The sequence below is a fragment of the Protobothrops mucrosquamatus genome, unplaced genomic scaffold, assembly GCF_001527695.2.
Source record: "Protobothrops mucrosquamatus isolate PMUCROS unplaced genomic scaffold, P.Mucros_1.0 scaffold1794, whole genome shotgun sequence".
NCBI lineage: Eukaryota > Metazoa > Chordata > Lepidosauria > Squamata > Viperidae > Protobothrops > Protobothrops mucrosquamatus.
In genome coordinates, this window is record NW_015387932.1 from 45,664 (window position 1) to 65,542 (window position 19,879).

General features: G+C 36.2%; 1 protein-coding gene across 1 annotated transcript in view; it reads right to left on the reverse strand.

Annotated features, from left to right (window-relative positions):
* The window catches only part of TGFBI (transforming growth factor beta induced), a 43,465-nt gene that overhangs the window by 15,768 nt on the left and 7,818 nt on the right, over nucleotides 1-19,879 (reverse strand). The window contains exons 2-8 of the mRNA XM_015823188.1: nucleotides 18,142-18,240; nucleotides 7,060-7,124; nucleotides 6,301-6,458; nucleotides 5,181-5,345; nucleotides 4,235-4,381; nucleotides 3,958-4,099; nucleotides 819-1,031 (exon numbers count right to left, since the gene is read on the reverse strand). Of these exons, the coding sequence (XP_015678674.1) occupies nucleotides 819-1,031; nucleotides 3,958-4,099; nucleotides 4,235-4,381; nucleotides 5,181-5,345; nucleotides 6,301-6,458; nucleotides 7,060-7,124; nucleotides 18,142-18,240 (989 nt within the window). The remainder of the gene's footprint in view (nucleotides 1-818; nucleotides 1,032-3,957; nucleotides 4,100-4,234; nucleotides 4,382-5,180; nucleotides 5,346-6,300; nucleotides 6,459-7,059; nucleotides 7,125-18,141; nucleotides 18,241-19,879) is intronic.

Sequence of the window (19,879 nt, forward strand, 5' to 3'; positions counted from 1 at the left end):
ATTCAGCACCCCAGGCACAGGAACATAGCCAGGTTTTTAGGGCCTTATGAAAGACTAACAAGGTTGGGGCCACTCTAAGGAAGATATTCCATAGAGCAGGGCTCACTGTGGAAAAAGCTTGGTTTTTGGTCCCTATCAGCTGACATTCTTTGGCTGCTGTGATCTGCAGCATGCCCATTCTACTTGATCTGGTTGGGTGGGTAGAGATTCTTGGAAAAAGCCAATCCCTCAAGGAATCCCATGACTAATTTGTCATGACTAATTCCACTGATTTCAATGAGTGTAATCTAGGCTTAATTAAATTTGTATCAAAACAGTTTCAAAATTATTCAAAAACAAATTCTTCACTTTTTTAGTTTCTTCCATGTTTCATTTAAACCGAAAGAATTAGCATTGCCTTTCCGTATTTTCCCAATTTTTAACTTCATTTTAGAAGTTGAAAATTATATATATAATGAATTAAACCATCTTCCTAATCATACCCAACCCTTGCCAGTGTGAAAATATCTAGTTTTAGCACGATTGTCTCTTGCCCATTTTCATAGTTGTCTCTGCCTAAAAGGTAATTAGCAATTTTTTTTTAACAATTCCAATTACTTCTCAAAAGTGTAGGCAACATGCAAGGATTAGAATCTTACATTATAGCATGGGCTATGTATATCTTACATTAGAAGCATACATTATAGCATGGGCTATGTGCAATTTCCGTTTTCCCATTTCACGCATTCATTTTAAATGGGGAAAGATGACTAGTTCCATAAACCATGTTGGAGGAGGAGGAGGAGGAGGAGGAGGAGGAGGAGGAGGAGGACGTTTACCAGCATCTGGGATGAGAAGTTCATTGACCATGTGTATTACTCCATTTGTGGCCATTATATCCTTGTCAGCAATGATGGGCTTTCCATTGAGAGTCAGCTGATTGCCAGTACAGCTTACTTCCAACATATTACCCTCTAGGGTTTCCATGGATAAACCGGCAATAATAGCTTCAGCACACATAGCCGTTTTTAAGATGTGGTTGTTCAGCAGTGCTATGGGGAAATAGAACACAGTAAGCGAAATATTTTAGCTTGTACATCTCTTCTAGTGATTGGTAAGCCACGGAGTGAAAATTAAATAGTATTTTGAAATAACAGCAAGCTGACATGCTTAACCTTTTTGCCTATGAATAGGCAAAATACAGTAGTCAAGCTAAATCAAATCTTGCAGATTGCTCACTGCAGCTTTCTCTAATCTGATGCCCTCCTGATGAGTTGAGTCTACAGCTGCTACAATTATATCTGGAGGATGGGCTGAAGAAGGTGGGCTCATAGTTTTAGTTCATTGCATATCAATAAAGAGATGTTTGTAGCCTCCAGCTTGCCTGGTCAAACAGGCAAATCAATTGCAAATACAATACTTAATGACAAGGAAGGAGTTCTACGCGTCTGAGCTAGTCAAGGAGGAATCAGTTGCTTGTTCCAAGTCCAACCATCTTATCATCATCATCATCATCATCATCATCATCATCATCATCATCATCATCATCATCATCATCATGTACAAATGGGGGATGACTATTTGCAGAAAATAGGCACATTCTGTAGCCATATCTCTAAGACAGTGGCTCCCAACCTTTTCTATACCCTGCACCCCTAGAATGCTTCTGATATATTCTCGCACCCCTTAGAAAAGTCCGAAATAACGGCAACGAATTATGCATATACACTATAATTTTGAAACTTCTAAACCCAAGTTTTCGCACCTCCTGGAATATTGTCTCGCACACTCAGGGGGTGCAAGCATCCTCGGTTGGGAACCCCTGCTCTAAGAGAACCTTGCCCAGTAGAGGTGAAATTCCTTTGTGGTCAAGAGATTGGAACAATAATAGTGAGGGATAGAAACTTGTATCTTGTAATAATAGCATTATGTAGTCAGAGACTCCAATACAGGCAGTCTCCAGGCTAAGAAAAATCTGACTTATGGACAACCCATACTTACTAATGGATTGCCTATTACTAAAAATGACAGATATTGGCTACTTTGAGCCAATGAACTACTGATGCTGCACAATGTTTTTATAAACCACTGAAGCTGTGTGTTTTTTAATATACTGCCTGTTTTCAGGAGTTTTCAGCAGTTTACGTAAACACATCAGCATAGCATCAGCAGTTTGTCGGCTGAAGGAAGAAAAACGCCATCTGTCATTTTTATTAATAGGCAGTCTATTCATAAATATGAGTTCCAACTTACATACAATTTCAAATGAAAGATAGAATTAGAAACAGAACCCATTCTTAACCCAGGAACTGCTTGTAGTCTTCAAATCCATTCTAAGCCTCCCTTGCTATTTACAAAAATATTTCTTTGCTAAAAAGTGCTTCTATAATATAATATAGTTTACATGTACAAAATCAGGTACATTTATTTCCTAAAGATAAGATGCTTCTCGACTCTTACTGGATGCATTTATTCAGATCCTTGGCAAAACTGAGGATTGTTTCCCATTTTAAAGACAACTGGTCTAATTATACTATACTTTGGCTTTAGAAATGAATGAGTGTTGCTTATTTTAATATATATATTAACAATAACACACACATACACATACATACATACATACATACATACATACATACATATATATATATGTGTGTGGATATATGTTTGTATGTATATATGTATGGATGTATAAAACACAGCTTGCTATCATAGAGGTTTCTGAGGCCCATCTGGTGTCATCAAACACATCATTTAACATGCTGATTGCCATTATTCATCTTTTTCCCCATAGAAAGTGCTGACCAGATTGATTGCCCAGTTCCCCCTGCATCTGCCTTCTTGGTAATGAGTCAATGCTGACACAGCTTTCTCATGGTTTCCTCTTTCCACTCTTGTCTTAAAGTCAGCAGAAGAGTTGAAAAAGATCACCACCAAAGCAGTGACTCATGTAAACACAATATACCAAAAGACAAAATAGAGTTAGGAAGAACTACCCACCATAGCAGAGAGGCATGCAAACTATTACTCCAGTCAGGTTCCCTTCCATTCATATATAACTTGTTGATATAACAATCGAACAGAGAGAAAAAGAGGCAACACTATCAAAGCTTTTGCCTCTTTTAGCTCTAGATGGTGAGAACAGACATCCTGATTAGAGTTTTATTAGATTTCAAAATAGGTGGCCCAATTCTTTATTTAGAACCTCTAGTTAAAACCCAAAGGCATTTTCATTTGTCCCAGTGTGTGAAAAGCCTAGAGATGAGGTTCAGCCCATTTTTAAATAGGGAATGTTGCCTTAGGTTATAGATGACATGCACATAGTGTATTTACATTCACATACATTATCTATACCCAAATATACATTACTTTACTAAGTAGAAATAAAATGCAATTTCGTTAGAAGTTTAAGCAAGGTTTTCACCACAAAAAAAATCTATTGAATTTCATAACTGAGAAAGACCAACATTCCCATGAATGATACATCAGATAAATTGATCTCCTACTATACATGCCTTTATAAGTTAATATTAATGCTTGTAACATTTAAAAACTTGATTAGTTCTCCCATACAAGTATTTATTATTATTATTATTTATTTATTATTATTATTATTATTTCTAATGAAAACAAAGACATCTTAAAAGAACGTGATTCAAAGGAAGATTCAGTTTTGCGAAGAGAATGTTGAAACATGATTTTATCTTTCTGAAAAGATGAATTATAATGAAAGCTAAATGACCATTCCTAATCCTCAGGATAATATGTTAATATCTCATTCCTAATCCTCAGGATAATGATGTTCCTATCACTTGTAACCATCATTTACTGTCTCACTGTAACTCAAGAGAATAAAGAGGAATTAATAGTAATAAATTTCAAAAATACATATGGCTTCCATACAGACTCGAATCTCTGGTGAAAGCAACAGACTTTCTATTAATAAAAAATTATTATGGATAGACTGTGGTTATTTACCTTTGAGAGCTTCTGGGTCTCCCAGGATCCTGTTAAATGTTTCTTTAGGAATCTTCTCAAAAGCTTCATTGGTTGGTGCTAATAATGTAAGCTGACCTTCACTGTCTAAAAGATTATTGAGACCGGCAGCTGCCACAGCAGCCTTTAAATAAATGGAAAAGAAAGAGAATCGATTACGATAGAATAAATCTAATAAGGTTACCAATTACACAAGAAAGTGATCTCACTTTCCATTGGTGTAAGGAAATAAGACTGAGATCATTTGAGATGGGCTTACCCTAAGAGTTTCAAGACTTTCTTCAATCTCTACAACTTGCAGGATACTGTTGGAAGTTGTAGAAATGACTTTGTCTATCAGATGGACTACTCCATTGGTAGCATGATGGTCAGCCTTCAGTAATCTAGCACAGTTCACAGTCACAATCTGGGATTGGCAGGACAGGAATAAATGGAAATGAATATAAATTTCAATGTTGATTTGAAGGATGACACAACATAGGAAAGGTTATCATTAAAAGAGAATGAATCTAGAGATTGCTCGTGTAGATCTGACAGAATATTTTAAAGAATCCGATAGATTTTACAAATAACTATTTATAAATGAAAATTTATAAATTTATTAATAAAAACCCATAAAGTTAAAGACCAATAACTCAAAGAATTTCTTTTTACTCAAACTTTTTTTACTCGAACACAAACATCTAAACACAAGACACTGAACTTATAAAAACTGATGCATACATAATTCACTGCTTTTCCTTCGTATAATTTATATTATATTCACTCTACATTTTGAAATAATAGAAACCTACCTATGTACAGTAGAGGTCTTCACCCTTCTCTCTCAATATAATTTAGCAGTCTTCTTTTAAATTATATATTATAATGAAAATATTACATGGCTGCAGGGAGATGTGAATAAAGGCAGCTATGCTCAGTTTCTTTTAATCTTTGCATTCCAAAAAACATGAGGAGTGCTGTATGTATTCATCATAATGGGTATAAAAAAATATCTTTAAAGGGTTTCTTCATGGTATAAACTCCAGGTAAAGAAAATAATAAAAAGTCAGCCCTTCTGTAGTCTACCTGTAGAAAGCTAATTTATATTAATATAACTGGCTCCATTATTAAGCCATCCAAAGTGGGAACGAAATAATCTTATCTTCATCCAGTCTAAGTTAAGTCCGTGCCCAGCTGTATTTGTAAATTTGCCAGATACTTACTCCATTTGGGTAATGATGAATCTTGAGATCAATATTCTGGTACATTGAAGGGAGAGAAAGCCCGTGTTTTAGCTCATCAGTTAGGACTCGTTTATTCACCATATGATATCGCAGAGCATTTAGCAGTTCAATATTGACATTGCTCACCAATGAATCCAACACTTCCTAAGATCAAGAAATCATATTAAAGAGTTGGCTGTTCTGAGCATCCTATTCCAGATCTGGGCCTATGTATTTTACGTGACTATTTCTATCTCCTTTCTGCCTGCAGGAGGTGGGGAACTGTGCTAGCTTCCCTAGAGTGAGAATTGAGAGCTTTGCCAACAAAACAGCAGCTGCTATCTCAATATTTTTCTTAACAGAAAATGTTCTTATATCTGCTTCCTTTTCCAACCTGATGTGTTAAAGAACAACTACCCTAATTCTCAGTTATCATGGCTAGTGACAGAATAATTTGGAGGCACTATATCGAGGTGGTTTACCCTTGAGAAAAGGAATTCTGCCTTTCCAAGTAGGAAGGGGTACAGTAATAACTGTATATTCAGCTCAGAGCAACAATATCCACAGAATTTTATTGCTTTCATTAGAACGATGAAAGCACTGATAGCAGAATTATGCCACAAGCTCTTCCATTTTGAACCAGATGTGCAACACTGCAACAGGTGTACGAACGGGGGAAAGCTTGTGAAGTGATACCACAACACTGCTTTAGTTAATCTGATGTCCCTGTCCCCTTGCAGAAGACACTGGCTCAAAATAAAGAAAAGGAACTGACTTTTTGATTGCCGATCTGACATTCATCTTCTACATTTTTTTGCAGTCTAACTTGTTCTTAGCTTTCATGAGCCTGGAGTGGATATAGTTACAACCGCATATTTGCTGCACATAAGTTACATAATTCCACCTAATCTCATATATTTTTTAAAATACGTCAAGAATATTTAAATAATATTTCTTATAAAGACAAAGCAAGTGTTTCATTATACAGCCATGACTCTGGATCTAACCTCTTCACATTCTATTTATTCTTAGTTGTATTCATAATGATTGGTTATGATCCTGATATATCACATCAAGAATTCCATCCATGTTGAGCAAAATGCAGCTGCCCTAGACTTACAGCAGGCAATGATGCCCAGGCCTCATTGGTGGGGGCAAAGATTGTGTAGCTGCCAGGCCCTGTGATTTCAGCACTCAGGTTAGAGCTGGTAGAATAGAGCTGAGTGGTAGAGGCTCCGACAATTCCAAGTGTCTCAAACAGATTGGCAAGTGGCAAAGCTGTTAAAAATAAAGCAGAATTTTTATTTAACAAAGTCATAGTAGATTCAGAACGAAATTTATTTTCTCTCTCTCCCTCCCACTCCCTCCATCTCTCTCTCTATTTCTTTTTCTCTCTCTTTCTTGTTCTCTTTCTGTGAGGTCTTCAAGTCATCATAATAGCCATTCACAGACACAGAAAGCATGATCTATGGAAATGCTGAGGAAAGAAAATTCACTATAATCTCTCATTTGCCTGTGTAAAACAAAAGCCAAAATATGTGGCAGAAAATAGGGATGAAATAAATTCAGGACTGAAAGGTTTTACTTTGAGAAGCCAAAGGAGTACCTCTGCTTGCTCTGTATATGTGTTAACTAATTAAATTCCACAAATACTGTATGCAATACTGTACTTGTCTTACTAGCTTTTTAATATTGTTTATACTTTGAAAACAGAGAGCATAATGACAGGTTAAAAAGAAGCTGCCACTTTTTATATCACTCCGTTTGGAACAGGTACTAGAGAAATTCTGTCTGAATTCTTCTTCTGTCAAGAAGAGACTGGACAGTCTCTTGTTAAAAATGGTATACCTATAAATCTCACATTAATAATCTTATTTACCAGCTGGGCAGCCTTTTTCTCCAGGCACTTCTTCATATCCAGGACAACATTCATAAGCAACCATTCTGTAGTGAGAAACATACACAGCATAATAAGATTAATCAACCACAACTTCAGTTACCATCTGGCATAATTGGTACAGTGAAAGTTGACTGAAATTAAGTCTAGTTGGATCTGTCCTTATTGACCTGTCATTCTGAAAAGTCATATAAAACATTTGGAAAGATGACTGGCAAGTTGATAAATATCTCCATAGTGAAGCTAATTGAAAAATTATACACTACTTGGGGGTGGGGGGCATTCTTAAAGATAAACTGGAAAATCAATGTATTTCACTATAAAAGAAGAGAAGAGGCAGAACCTGGGGGCAGAGTCAAAAGAGGAATCAGCCTACAGTCTCTGTGTAGCCACAAACGGACTAAATCCAACCCCTCTTGAATCCTTATCTAACACCAAGATAGTGCTGTTAATTGAATAGATTTCTGTGCACATGCATTATTAGCAATAAATCAATTTAATTAGATCTTCATGCGTAATCCTGATCTTTTGCATCTGACGTTCACTTACCACATTGGGCGCAAGATCTACTAAGGGGGTATCACTTAAGCAAAATGTGCATAAAATATGTGCACTGAAGCCAACATCTTTTGCTGTTTTCTAACTGTTAAATATACACTTATTCATTGCATCTTTCTAAAGCTTAAAAAGTTTTACTTCATATATGTATATCAGGGTGATCGACTATAAACTACATTAAAAGTAATGAAGTGAATTTTTTAGCAGATTAAGCTACTTTGGTATCTGCTGGGCTCCTACAATGCATTTAATCATCGTTTGGATGATATCGTAATTCCATTATGTTTATTATCTTCACAAACTATGTAATGTTTTCTTTCATCAAGCCCCCAGTATTAGAATAATAGTTCTCTCCTTGGGAGACAATTTTTGCTTTCTTTGACCAGCCTGCTTGACTAGGAATTGATTTAAAAAAAAAATTCATTCTCCTATACCAACTTGAATGAACTCATGGCTATCCCAACTGTATTATGACCAATCAGGTAAATAAATAAGCCAATGAATGTACCTCTGTGTTGTAAATAAGCAGCCAGGTCAATTAGTTATGTTTTAAGGTTTAATTTTGGAAAAATTGATCTGGGATCAAACTAATGAGTTGCCTCTGACATATTTAACAGCTGCTGGTGATTAGTCTTTTCTCTGCCTTCTAGCGAAAGACAATATATAGAAATAGAAGTCAACATATTTTTTTTAAAAAAACCTCCATTTTATTATTTATTTAAACAAAATAAAACTATGCTTTCTTTTTTCTTAAGGAAAAAAAGCTTCATCTTTCCCCAATATTAACTTCTAATTCTGCAACTTTTAGAAAAGCAGACAATGTAATCTTAGTGACAAAACTGCAGAGAATAATGTATTGCCTGTGGATTTAACCTATAGAATTGACTCAAAAGCAAGTAAGCTGTATTGGGTTAAAATGTTATGGAAAATATAGGAATGTATCTGTACATGAAATAGGGGAGAGTCATTGGATGGCAGCATTTTATGATTTGACCTTTAACGTGCTGCAGGATGAAAAAAAATCTTTAAAATGATTAAATAATTTAAATAAATAAATAAAATAATGACATTTTAAACATGCATTACATTTATAGAAACAAATTCTGTTCTGCAACCTTCCAAAAAAAGTTACCTAGGAAAATCCTGACTCATTGTCTAGACTTTATATATATTCCATATGGGAAATGTTTTGCTTAAAATAATTTGCTTTCTTTGATGCTTGGAGCTCTCAACATCCCACTGGTACACTTTTCAGCCTCGCACTAACTTTTTTTTTTTTAGATATACAGATATATGCATTTATATGCCTAATTTGGCAACCAAATAAACACACCCTTAATGGTCTAGACAGATTTTTAGTTCAAACCAGAATTAAATATAAAGAAATGATTAATAGAGAATTCAGCCACAGTTCAGCATCAAGAATTCCCAAGATAGGATGTTGTTTCTCAAAGGCTTATTTATAGAGAAATGGGTGTTAATGAGCTGCTACTAACTGGCTAGAAACCTAATGTATACAAACTTAGGAGGGCAGTCTGAACTCTTCAGTAGAAGTGTTTGCTTGATTTGGTGGATCAACTGCAAATTAACGAGCACAGAGCCTAAGGGAATAAATGACTAAAAAGAAATTGCTTATCTTTAAGTTGATATTAGCAGGGTTTCACATATTATGGAGAAATAAATCTGAGGCAAACATATACAAAATAGACAGTTGTAGCTCAACATTATTATTCTATTCCATCTTTATGGGTCACTACTTAGCCTAGATAAATATCTCAATGAAAAACAGAGGTAGTAGAAAGGAAAATGTTGACACTGAAGAGCCCCATATGTGTGGAATAGTCCTCAAACCATAGCAGATTTACTTATGACGTCTAATTATTTGTTCCACCACTGCTCACGCAGCTTGAACCATTACCCTAGTTATATCACTGGCTGGATGAATAGATAACCAGAAGCCGTTCGCAGATTTGTTTCTCAAAGCAGTATTATCATTCTAGAGGTCAACATTTTTATTAACTTTGTTTCCTAGGAAATAAAAAAAACATGTCCTTTTAAACAGTAAGAACTCTCAGATGAGAGGGTTGTAAAGCACTGTGAAACAGTATATAAGTCCAAATGCTATTGCTATTATTGTTCAGATGCAGAATAAGCAGCCTGCAAAAAATAAGACACTGCCTATCTATGCTAAGCTGTAATTAAAAACTAAGAAGGCTTTTGGATTCCTAGTTCGTTATGTTACAGAGAGATAGAAGATAAATTTTTATGGGCTGAATTCTTATCTTAGCTTTTATGGTAAGTTCCTCATGTCAAATCAAAACTGAGTTTCACCTAGTTTGTTCCTGAAGAAGGATGTGATGGCACACAGATTACATATTTGGGTCAGAATCAACTGGCTCCCTGCCCCGTTTTCCTGTTTGGTTTTTCTGTTGAAATGGTAGGTGGGAATGACCTTGAGGGAAGAGGGGAAGTGATGTCTCTGAGGGAACAATCAGACAAGAGAGGGAGGAGCCCACAGTTGCTTAATGGTCAGAGAAAGAAATCTAGGAAGGTCCCACCCTAATTGATCAGACTAAGAGACAGCAGGAAATCTGTACTTTCAGACTTGCAAGATCCTGTTAACATAGTCTTACAATAAAATACAGTTAGCTTAACTGATCATGTTTCCTTTCTGGTTTACTTTGGAGGGTTGACTTCTGCTTTCTTTCTCAGTTTGCTACTAAGCAATGACCTTCTGAATTCTGACTCTCCTGGCTTCCAATGTCCTGTATGCCCTGTATAGCTCAGACCCAAGGGTTGTCTTTGTTTATCCTTATTAATGCTTTAGTTACTGGCCAGCCCTCCCTTGCCAAACACAAACCGGAGAAATGTATGAAATTAGATGAAACTGGACGAAATAGCATACAGATAGTCATGGCAACTATCCTGTACACTGGAAATATAGAATATTGTGTCCAATAATTGTTTTAGACTTCAAGCCAATAGTCTCTTGCTAGTGGGCATGCTGGCTGAAGCTGACGCAAGTTGACATTCAGAACTTCTAGAAGTGTCTTAATTGCTTACCTGCTACTTTATTTTTTTTTAAGTCTCTTTTATAGTGATCTAGGAGCAAAGGCAGTGATGGGATTCAGCCGGTTCGCACTGGTTCAGGAGAACTGGTAGCTGAATTTACCTGAATTTGGAGAACCGTCTGAAGTCCAGTCTAGGCCACAGAGGTCTGGAGGAGTGCTCCCAGGCCTAGAACAGCCCACCAGAAGTGTGTGGATGCCACTTCCGGAAGTCTGTTCTAGATATGGGAGGCCTGGAGGAGGTCTCCCAGGCCTAGAACAGCCTACCGGAAGTGCATGATGCCACTTTCGGAAATCTGTTCTAGGCATTGGAGGCCCAGGCCTGCATCAAATATGAGAATCGGTTGTTCAGGTATTTGAATCCCACCACTGAGCAAAGGTATTCTTGTTTGCATTTATGTGGGATGGAATTCTTACAGACTTATGTCATTCCTGGTAAACTAAATGTTACAGCCAGGAGTAAAAGAATATGAGGATGCTGTCAGGGAAAATAATTCTTTCTTTGCTCCTTCAACATCGAGCTTTGAAAAACTACATAATTAACTACATAGAGTTCTTCTTTCACTATAACAGTTAATAAAATATTGTGATATCATTTTAATTGCCATTGCTCTTAAACCAACATCTTATCCAAACATATACTGAGAGTTATGCAAGCCTACTTCTCCACGCAGTCTAATTCCAAACACAACATATTCTAAAACTGGGAATATCCCAGGAATACCCTGTTCTTTGTAAAAGTAACAGGGCTACACTAATCCTCACTTTTTATGTATATTTTCACATCAGAGTCTGATGCTGCCCTGCTCCGTCCCCATAGGCCTTGGAAACTGGCTTTAAAAAAAAAACCAGTCCCTGAGTAAAAAATAGTTGCCTGTGTCTCCCCCCCCCCATCTCAGTCTAGTCCACTGAATTAATTAAATTCAAGGATTCCTTTTCAAACTGATTTAGCATAACTCTTCAGGCATAATAACAACCAGTGCAAGGAAAGGGTTGTTCAGACAAGAATGAAGGAATGTGGAACAAAGGAAAGCTCAAGTATTTTCCATTACTGATGGCATTTAGACAAGCACAAGAGTACAGCAACTAGTGGACTTTTATCAGAGAAAGACAAATGATGGTTGAGCATCAAAGAACTCAGAGACAACTTTCAAATAGCAAAATGATTGCTCATTTTACAAAATCAAAACACACCAGAGATAACTCTGAACTGCCAAGTGAATCAGAGGACACATAAGTTTGTGGGAAGTTATATACCGTAATCAGATAGTATCATGAAATTTGCCCCTCAGGTTTTCTCAGGTCTGTGGGCTAAAGAGACAGCACAACGTGGTGACAGAAGGGAGAAATGCAATCATATCATCCAGCAAATCAGAGGTTTGGAAGAAGAACAAAATCAGCTCATCTTCCTCTGATGCTATGAACGAACATTATAGTTCTTTGTCTGGAAAAACAACATTTTGGGAAATGGCCTAAAAGCATTCAGTATTAAAGAATTGGACATTTAGCTGACTTTTCTATCACAGTCCAAGAACATCTTGTAAATAATAACATCCCTTATTTTATTATCATGGCAGCTCTTCAAGATAGCTTAACTAATGATAGTTAAAGTGCTTTGTAGCAGAAGAGATTTGAACCCATATTCCCTATATGTAACTTATTTTATGGGCTGTGCTTTAATCATCACTATAAATATAAATTCTCCTTTGCAGATGTTTAAAACTGCTTCTTAGTTAACATTTTATAATCAGATTTGCTTTTTCTCAAATGCAAAACTGGGAAGGTAGCCTCATAGTGGCAAACATTTCTATTTATATCACTTGTATTTGTGCCAATGAACCAGCACTAGACTCAATGGGGACTTAAACAGAAGACCACATTTATTAATCTTTGGATACAGAAGTTAGCTTTATGTATTATAGGAAAAGGAGGATAGTGAAAGACTATATTTCACTATGTTTCATCAAGGGACTTAATGGGAGAGGATGTGAATATTATGCTGCTGGAATTGTTTTGATTTTCTTCTTAGTGTTGCAATTTTTAGGTAAAAACAAATACATCTCCTACCAAATAATTAATTACATTCTAATATTTGAGATAAGGTTTCTTCCCTTTTGTTTTGAAGAATTAGTTAGCTAAAAACAAAGCAATCAAGCAGCATTAACTGAACCCTAATTTTTAAATCCAAAGTGCTCTACTTTTTTCAAAGAGTGACCTTGGATTTTCAATACTTCCTGAGGGACCCATTCCAAACATTGATAGAGCCAAGGAAAAATAATACATGATTTATGCCTTTTCAAGAACCAAGTGAGTTAAATTCTATTTAAATCAAGCTGAGAGAATTCAATCACTGCAAATACAGCAAGGAAGTGGGGATTTAGTATTTAGTAGGGATTTAGATATCAGTAAATCAAATGTCAGAAACTTTGAAATTTCTAGAAATCTGATGCCAGGAGCTTGACAGAGCAGATACAGGATTAAAAATATACGGTATCTCCATCTGACACCCGAAAAACACTAAGAAGAAAACCAGAATAATTCCAGCAGCGTAATATTCACATCCTCTTCCATTAAGTTCCTTGATACACTTTTGGAGGGAAGGGCCTCCCAACACTATCGGCAATTCCTATTAATAATTATTAATGTAATACTTTATAATATTGTGTTCCATTTTAGCTGAAAAGGCCATCGAGATGGAACAAATTACCACTGTTAAAATTCAGGAAGAGAGGAACCAATCTAATATTTTGAGACTGGAAATCCACAATCAGAAATTTTTTTACAACCAGGAAATAATCTTTTATGTGCATTAGTAAGTTCAAATGATAAGGAATAATTAGCATACTTAAAGGGATCACGAGAAGAGTCAGTTTATTGTGGTGGTTAAGGCATCAAGCTAGTAATCCCAGAAGACAGTGAGTTCTAGCCTTGCCTTAGGCACAAAGGCAGCTGGGTGATCTTTGGCCAGCCATTCTTCCTCAGCCCCAGGAAGGAGGCAATGGCAAACCACTTCCAAAAATCTTTCCTAAGTTTGTGACCAATTTAAAAAAGGAATTATAGTAACTATTGTCATAGTAGTCTGAAAAATAGTTCATGACATAATATAGGAATGAATTAGAAATGCTTCCTTTGCCTTTTCTATTGACTATTTCTACTTGTTCCTTCCAGATGTTGAGTTAGATCTTCTTTTTGGGAAATGTTAAGGACTTTCAGAGATTTTCATACAATGTCTTTTTGTTGTTGAAATCAGAGAGTATTTGTGTTTGTCATGCAAATGTGGTTTTCTAGTAAAGATAAGCACAGGGAAGTAAGAAAAACCTACATCCACGTTTAAAACAGAACAACGATCGAATCCCTTCTACATACTGTTTACATGTCTTATCATATGTGTATTCTTTTCAACACACATATTTTAATTATAGACGTCATGAATGTAGAGTATGAAAAGCTATCTTGAAAAACTTGCTTTAATCTGAAATTTGCTAGCATGTTACAGGTATCATAAGCTATTCATGTTTGGATTAGCTTTAGGTAGGATTCAAAGTTGTGAATCTTACAAACATTTTGTCTTTTGATAACTTGGCCTGAGTATTTTTACCAATTTCTCAGAACTTTATTATCTTTATTGTTACATTGTCCATGAGTGTTGCAAGATTTATTTGATCTCTATGGTACACGCATAGGACAGAAAGACCTCAGGATAGGAGCAATTGCACATAAAATGATAGCTTCTATGGAAGGAGCTGTTTCAGTCAACAACATGGAAGACTACAAAATAAAACATCCTTAATAGATGGTAGTCCAGGTCCATCTTAAAAGAAAAGATGAACCCATCATTCTTCTGAATAACTGGTTCTGTTTAAGTTATCTCCCATTTCAGTGCCCAAAGCTTTTAGCTGTCTATCATCTCTGTCTGTATATTGCTACTACTGAAGTCTCCCGATGGTTTACAGTAGTGTTTCTCAACCTTCACAGTTTGAAGATGGGTGGACTTCAGTTCCCAGGATTCCTCAACCAGCACGCTGGCTGGGAATTCTGAGAGTTGAAGTCCACATGTCTTCAGGCTGCCAAGGTTGAGAAACACTTGTTTACAGCCATCTTCATCTTCAGTCTAAAAGTTTTGTGCTATTAATGAACCAGCTGTGATGGCACTGTGGTTAGATGGCACTGTGGTTAGAATGCAGTATTGCAAGCTAATTCTGCCAACTGCCAGGAGTTCAATCCTGACCATCTCAAGGTTGACTCAGCCTTCCATCCTTCCGAGGTCGATAAAATGAGGACCCAGATTGTTGGGGACAATATACTGACTCTATAAACCGCTTAGAGAGGGCTGTAAAGCACTATGAAGCGGTATATAAGCCTAAGTGCTATTGCTATACATTACTGTGTACCAATTCTTAATACTTAATTAAAACCCATAACTACAGTTTTAAAAACAAACCTCACATTTTTATTCTGTAAGAGAAAGACCTCTTGTCTAGGGGATCAGTATATATAAGTGGAAACTAAAAATCTGCTAGAGGGTAGCAATTTTGATTTAACAATTGCTTAAAATTTGTGGTAGAACAAGAAATAAGTAGTCTAGAAATGTTTTTAATATATTGATGATTAAGTGCTTTAATAAATTTACTGTTATTAACTGTTATGGCCCAAGTAAGGATTTTCCAGATATGTTATATAGATTTTTGAGTATCTTTTTACATTGGCTGTGGATCATGTTGAATTGGTTAATAATTGGAAAAGAGATGATGCTGCTGCGGAATTTATTATTTATTTATTTATTTATTATTTAAATTTATATACCGCCCTATCTCCCTTATGGGACTCAGGGCGGTGAACAGGTAATAATAAAAATCACAGTAAATATTACATAAAAGCCTGCTCTAAAATATAGAACCCCTAACAAAACCCAATCAAAACTATGCCAGGCCGGTTGCATGGAACAGATCATGTTCCAGTAACATTATCAATTACAAGAGTTATTCCATTTTTTTTAAGATGGTATTTAAATACAACATTCCTGAAGAATCTACTTTTTATAAAACAGATGTAACAAAACAAAAGTTTCTGTGAGTGTCTCAGTTGTTTCAGATGCCTTTATATATATAGTTATGTTATTGCTGGTGTTTCATAGGAAAAAAAACCTATCAAAACATGAAGCAAGAAAATGGGAGGGAGGGGAGTAAGGAATGAATGCAAAGAGATTGACACTAGAATTTCATAAATCTCTGCCATCCAGAGCATCAAGTTCTATCTTTTGCATAAAATATACAAGCCACCCCTTATTAATCTTTTTTTCAGGCTAAAGATACCCAAGTTCCTTCAGTCACTTCTTACAGCAATTCCTCTGGACATTTACCAGTTTTTCATTGTACTTTTTCAAATGTAACATCTATGATCAGTTAAGCACTCAGGATAAGGTTTGACACATATAGCATAAAATAATCTACTTCTCATGATCTCACCAGTCTTACTTTGTTCCTATAGTCTATGATTGCATTCGCTTTTTTTTTTAACCATGCTGGCTCACATTCAAGCTACAACAAGGTACTTAAATCCTTTTCACATAGACTTTTGCCAAGTTTGCTCTCACCCATCCCACCTGCTTTTTATTCTTTTGTTGCTGAATGTTGGACTTAACATTTATTTCTGTTAAATTTCATCTTGTGAGTTTAGACCTGTCAAGATCATTTGAATTTTGATTATGTATTCCCCAGTACTGATAACCCTTGCCAACTTTCTGTCACCTACCAATTTGATAAGCCAACCACCCCTCTTTCTTTCAAATTCTGTGCTCAAATAATGGAAAGGCAGGACCTACAGTAAGTTAAGTCCATGGGACATCTTTTCAAAATCTCCCTGCAGGCTGGCACAAAGCCATAAATGAGCACTTGTTGGGTCCTTTCCAATCCACATCTGGACATTTTGTCAATCCTCACTTTACATTTTTGGCAAACTATTTCTGAGTGGCAGCCTCACCACGTAGACCAAACCATGGCTAGGAAGGCTAAGACTACTTTTATTGAGAGTAGCTATAATAACAGAATCTGGCAAATCTGACTGTGTTTGTACGTCCTTCTTTTCTAATACCCATGTGAATTAGGGAGGTGTCAGTATCTGAAACATTTCTGCATACTTCCTACTTGTTTCGAACTCGGGTTTTTTTCTCCCTCGTTGCTTAGGTAATGGATCTCATCCCTCTATTATACATCAAGATTATGTCCCCTGCTCTCTACACTGAACATTGTAAATCATAAGACTGTCAATTTTTTAAAACATTCTTTGATCTTGCATGTTCCCAATCAACCTTCTCTTACAGCTCTTCTGATCTACAAAAAGAAAAAAAAACTATAGGAATAGTGTCTCTATTTCTTTCCAGAGAAGAGCACTATATTTTGGAATTCAAAACCACCATAATGCCATGGTGCTGAGGCTTCCTTATAAAAGTGCATCCCTTGTGGTCAACATCGGAACCTCAAATGCAGAAGGGAACAATTAAAAGCTTCAAACCTTCAAAAGTTGTCAGTATAGGTCAGGGGTAGGCAACCTTGGCTCTTTTATGACTCATGGACTTCAATTCCCAGAATTCCTGAGCCAGCATGGCTCAGCTTGGAAACCTCTCCCTTTCCCCTCAGCATGGCTGGCTCAGGAATTCTGGGAGTTGAAGTCCACGAGTCATAAAAGAGCCAAGGTTGCCTACCCCTGGTATAGTCTATACAACTCTCCAAACACTGCCAGAAAACTGTAAATGTTAATGTGATTATTAGAGGAAATTATTAAATCAGTGCAGAATTGGTATCACTAAACTGACTTGATTGATCTGTAATTAATTTTTCATATACATTTTTCGTATAAATTATATTAAGCAAAATTTTATCCTGGACCCACCGCTTTGCCAGCCCTACTTACTTGCAACCATTGAGGTAAAAACACTTACATGCTTTTGCTCTAAGACACTGGTTCCTTTAAGACATACTTTCTTTTTTCTAACTTCTGTTGATTTCATCTCACTAGAAATTTATTTATCATCGCAGATGATCAACCTATAAATTACTCAGGCCAAGTTAGCTCTCTGGATCTTTCATGATACTTATATTTATCTCATCCCTCAAATTCCGAATTTATCTGACTTTGGGGAGGATACACCTTTCTCAGAAGACTAGAAGACTTTAGCAGAAGACTGGCAGTCAGCCAGACTGTATAAATTCCTAACTGAGTGCAGATTGCTTCTTCCTTCCAAGCGTATGCATCAAGGCCATTTTTTTTCCAGGAAGCTTTAGGCAATGCTTGTTGGATTTGCCAGGACAGACCTCAGATTGATTTGCGATATCCCTCATGGGGCTAACGAAGCCAGGAAGAAAACCTTATTTCATTATTCATTTGCATGCCTGTTGAGCACAAAAAGAAAAACTTTCTCCTTTTCTTAAACCTTACTTACGTTGATTTTCCACATATTTTCTTCTGGTACCACAGTTTGCAACTTGGCAAGTATTTCTTGTTGGTTCCGATGAGTTTCAGTACGGCACAAACATTGGGGCTACAAATCAAAGGAGAAACATTATTTTTCATTTCTCCATTTATAGATTGGTATTCAAACATGTCTTTGACAATACATCAGCAGTAAACACTCCAAAAGTTAAGAAATGTATTATTGTTGTTGTTGAACTTGCAGGAGATAGAATATAAAATAATATAATACTGTAAATGCAACTGGAATTTGACATTAAAGCAAGAGTGAGGTTTGTCTTCCTTTGAATTAATACTAAAAATCTGACAATCATAACAATAATTTTAAATGCTTAAGTTAGAACAGTATATTTTCTATCAAGGCAGCTAGTCAGTGGACCACTAAGTCTTGTTAGTTATACACTACCTGAGCATTCCTAAAACCATGATTCAAGATGTCTCATGTGTGCATGGTTGGGAAAGCTATTTTAAGCAATTTCCAGTCAAGAGACTATATAGCTTCATGGTTTGATGATAAGGCTGGTTGTTTGATTTATGGTATATAACCTGTTATCTTAAATTCATGACTCCGAACAGCTTACAGCAGTTAAAAGCAATACAAAAGAACACAATATATATTTTAAAAACATATAAAAATACATAAACCCGTGTAACAAATGATATAGTATAATCTGCAGCTAAGGTATAAAAAATTATTAATACTCAGCACAACAACTATGCAGATTTTATTGCGCACCTGATCCCCAATTCTGAGTGCCAATGTCATGTCTCTAAAGTCTTGCGAAAGGCTTTAGATTTGAAGCCAATCTGATCTTTAGGAGAATGATGTTGCAAAGGTTGGATGTAACAGTAGAAAATGCTTTCTTCTTTGGCCCCACCAGTTGACATTTCCTAACAGACAGGATTCTCCTGTCAGACTTAATATGGTGTCAAAGTCATCACCCATACTTTTCCACACATCTTATAATACTGTAACAGCACAATGCACACTGATATGCTACTCTTCCAATATTCCTTGAAATGTTTTGTGTATAAATATAAAAGTATATAAAGCTGAATTCATATGTGATATCCGTACAGGGTTATAAGCTTGGTATAGTGAGCTCCCATCATAGTAGCACCAAGAGAAAACAATGTATTAAGTAATATAGAAGAAGAAACAAAGAAAATTTTGAGATGATGATAAGTTGTGGCCAACAGCCTCTACTTTTGAAAGAAAAGCAATAATATATTTCTCACAGTCTGTTTCAGCTTACAAATAAGAACTGTTGATAATAGGACAGGTAGACATAGAGAAAACTATAAAGAAGTGATTTGAAAGAAAGCCACCTATCAATTATCTTCCAGCTCCAACATTATCTTCTTATCTAGTTCTACCGTTAAACAGTGAAAATGATCTCATGAGAAACTCAACTAACTCAATATTTAATAATAAGTAAATCACAAAATATAAAGATCTGCAAATAGAAGTAGAATAATTCTGGCAAAAGAAAGGAAAAATTATCAATAGTAATAGGCAGGGCTTTTTTTCTCGGAGAAAAGGTGGCGGAACTCAAACCTGGCCACGCCCTCATCAAACCCTAGGACCGCCCCTTTAGAGAACAGGAATGCAAGTAAAATTTGGGAGGGGCTATTTCCGGTGTGGGAGGGGCTATTTCCGGTGCGGCCGGCCCGGAAAAAGGTGCCGGAACGCGGTTCCGCCGCGTTCC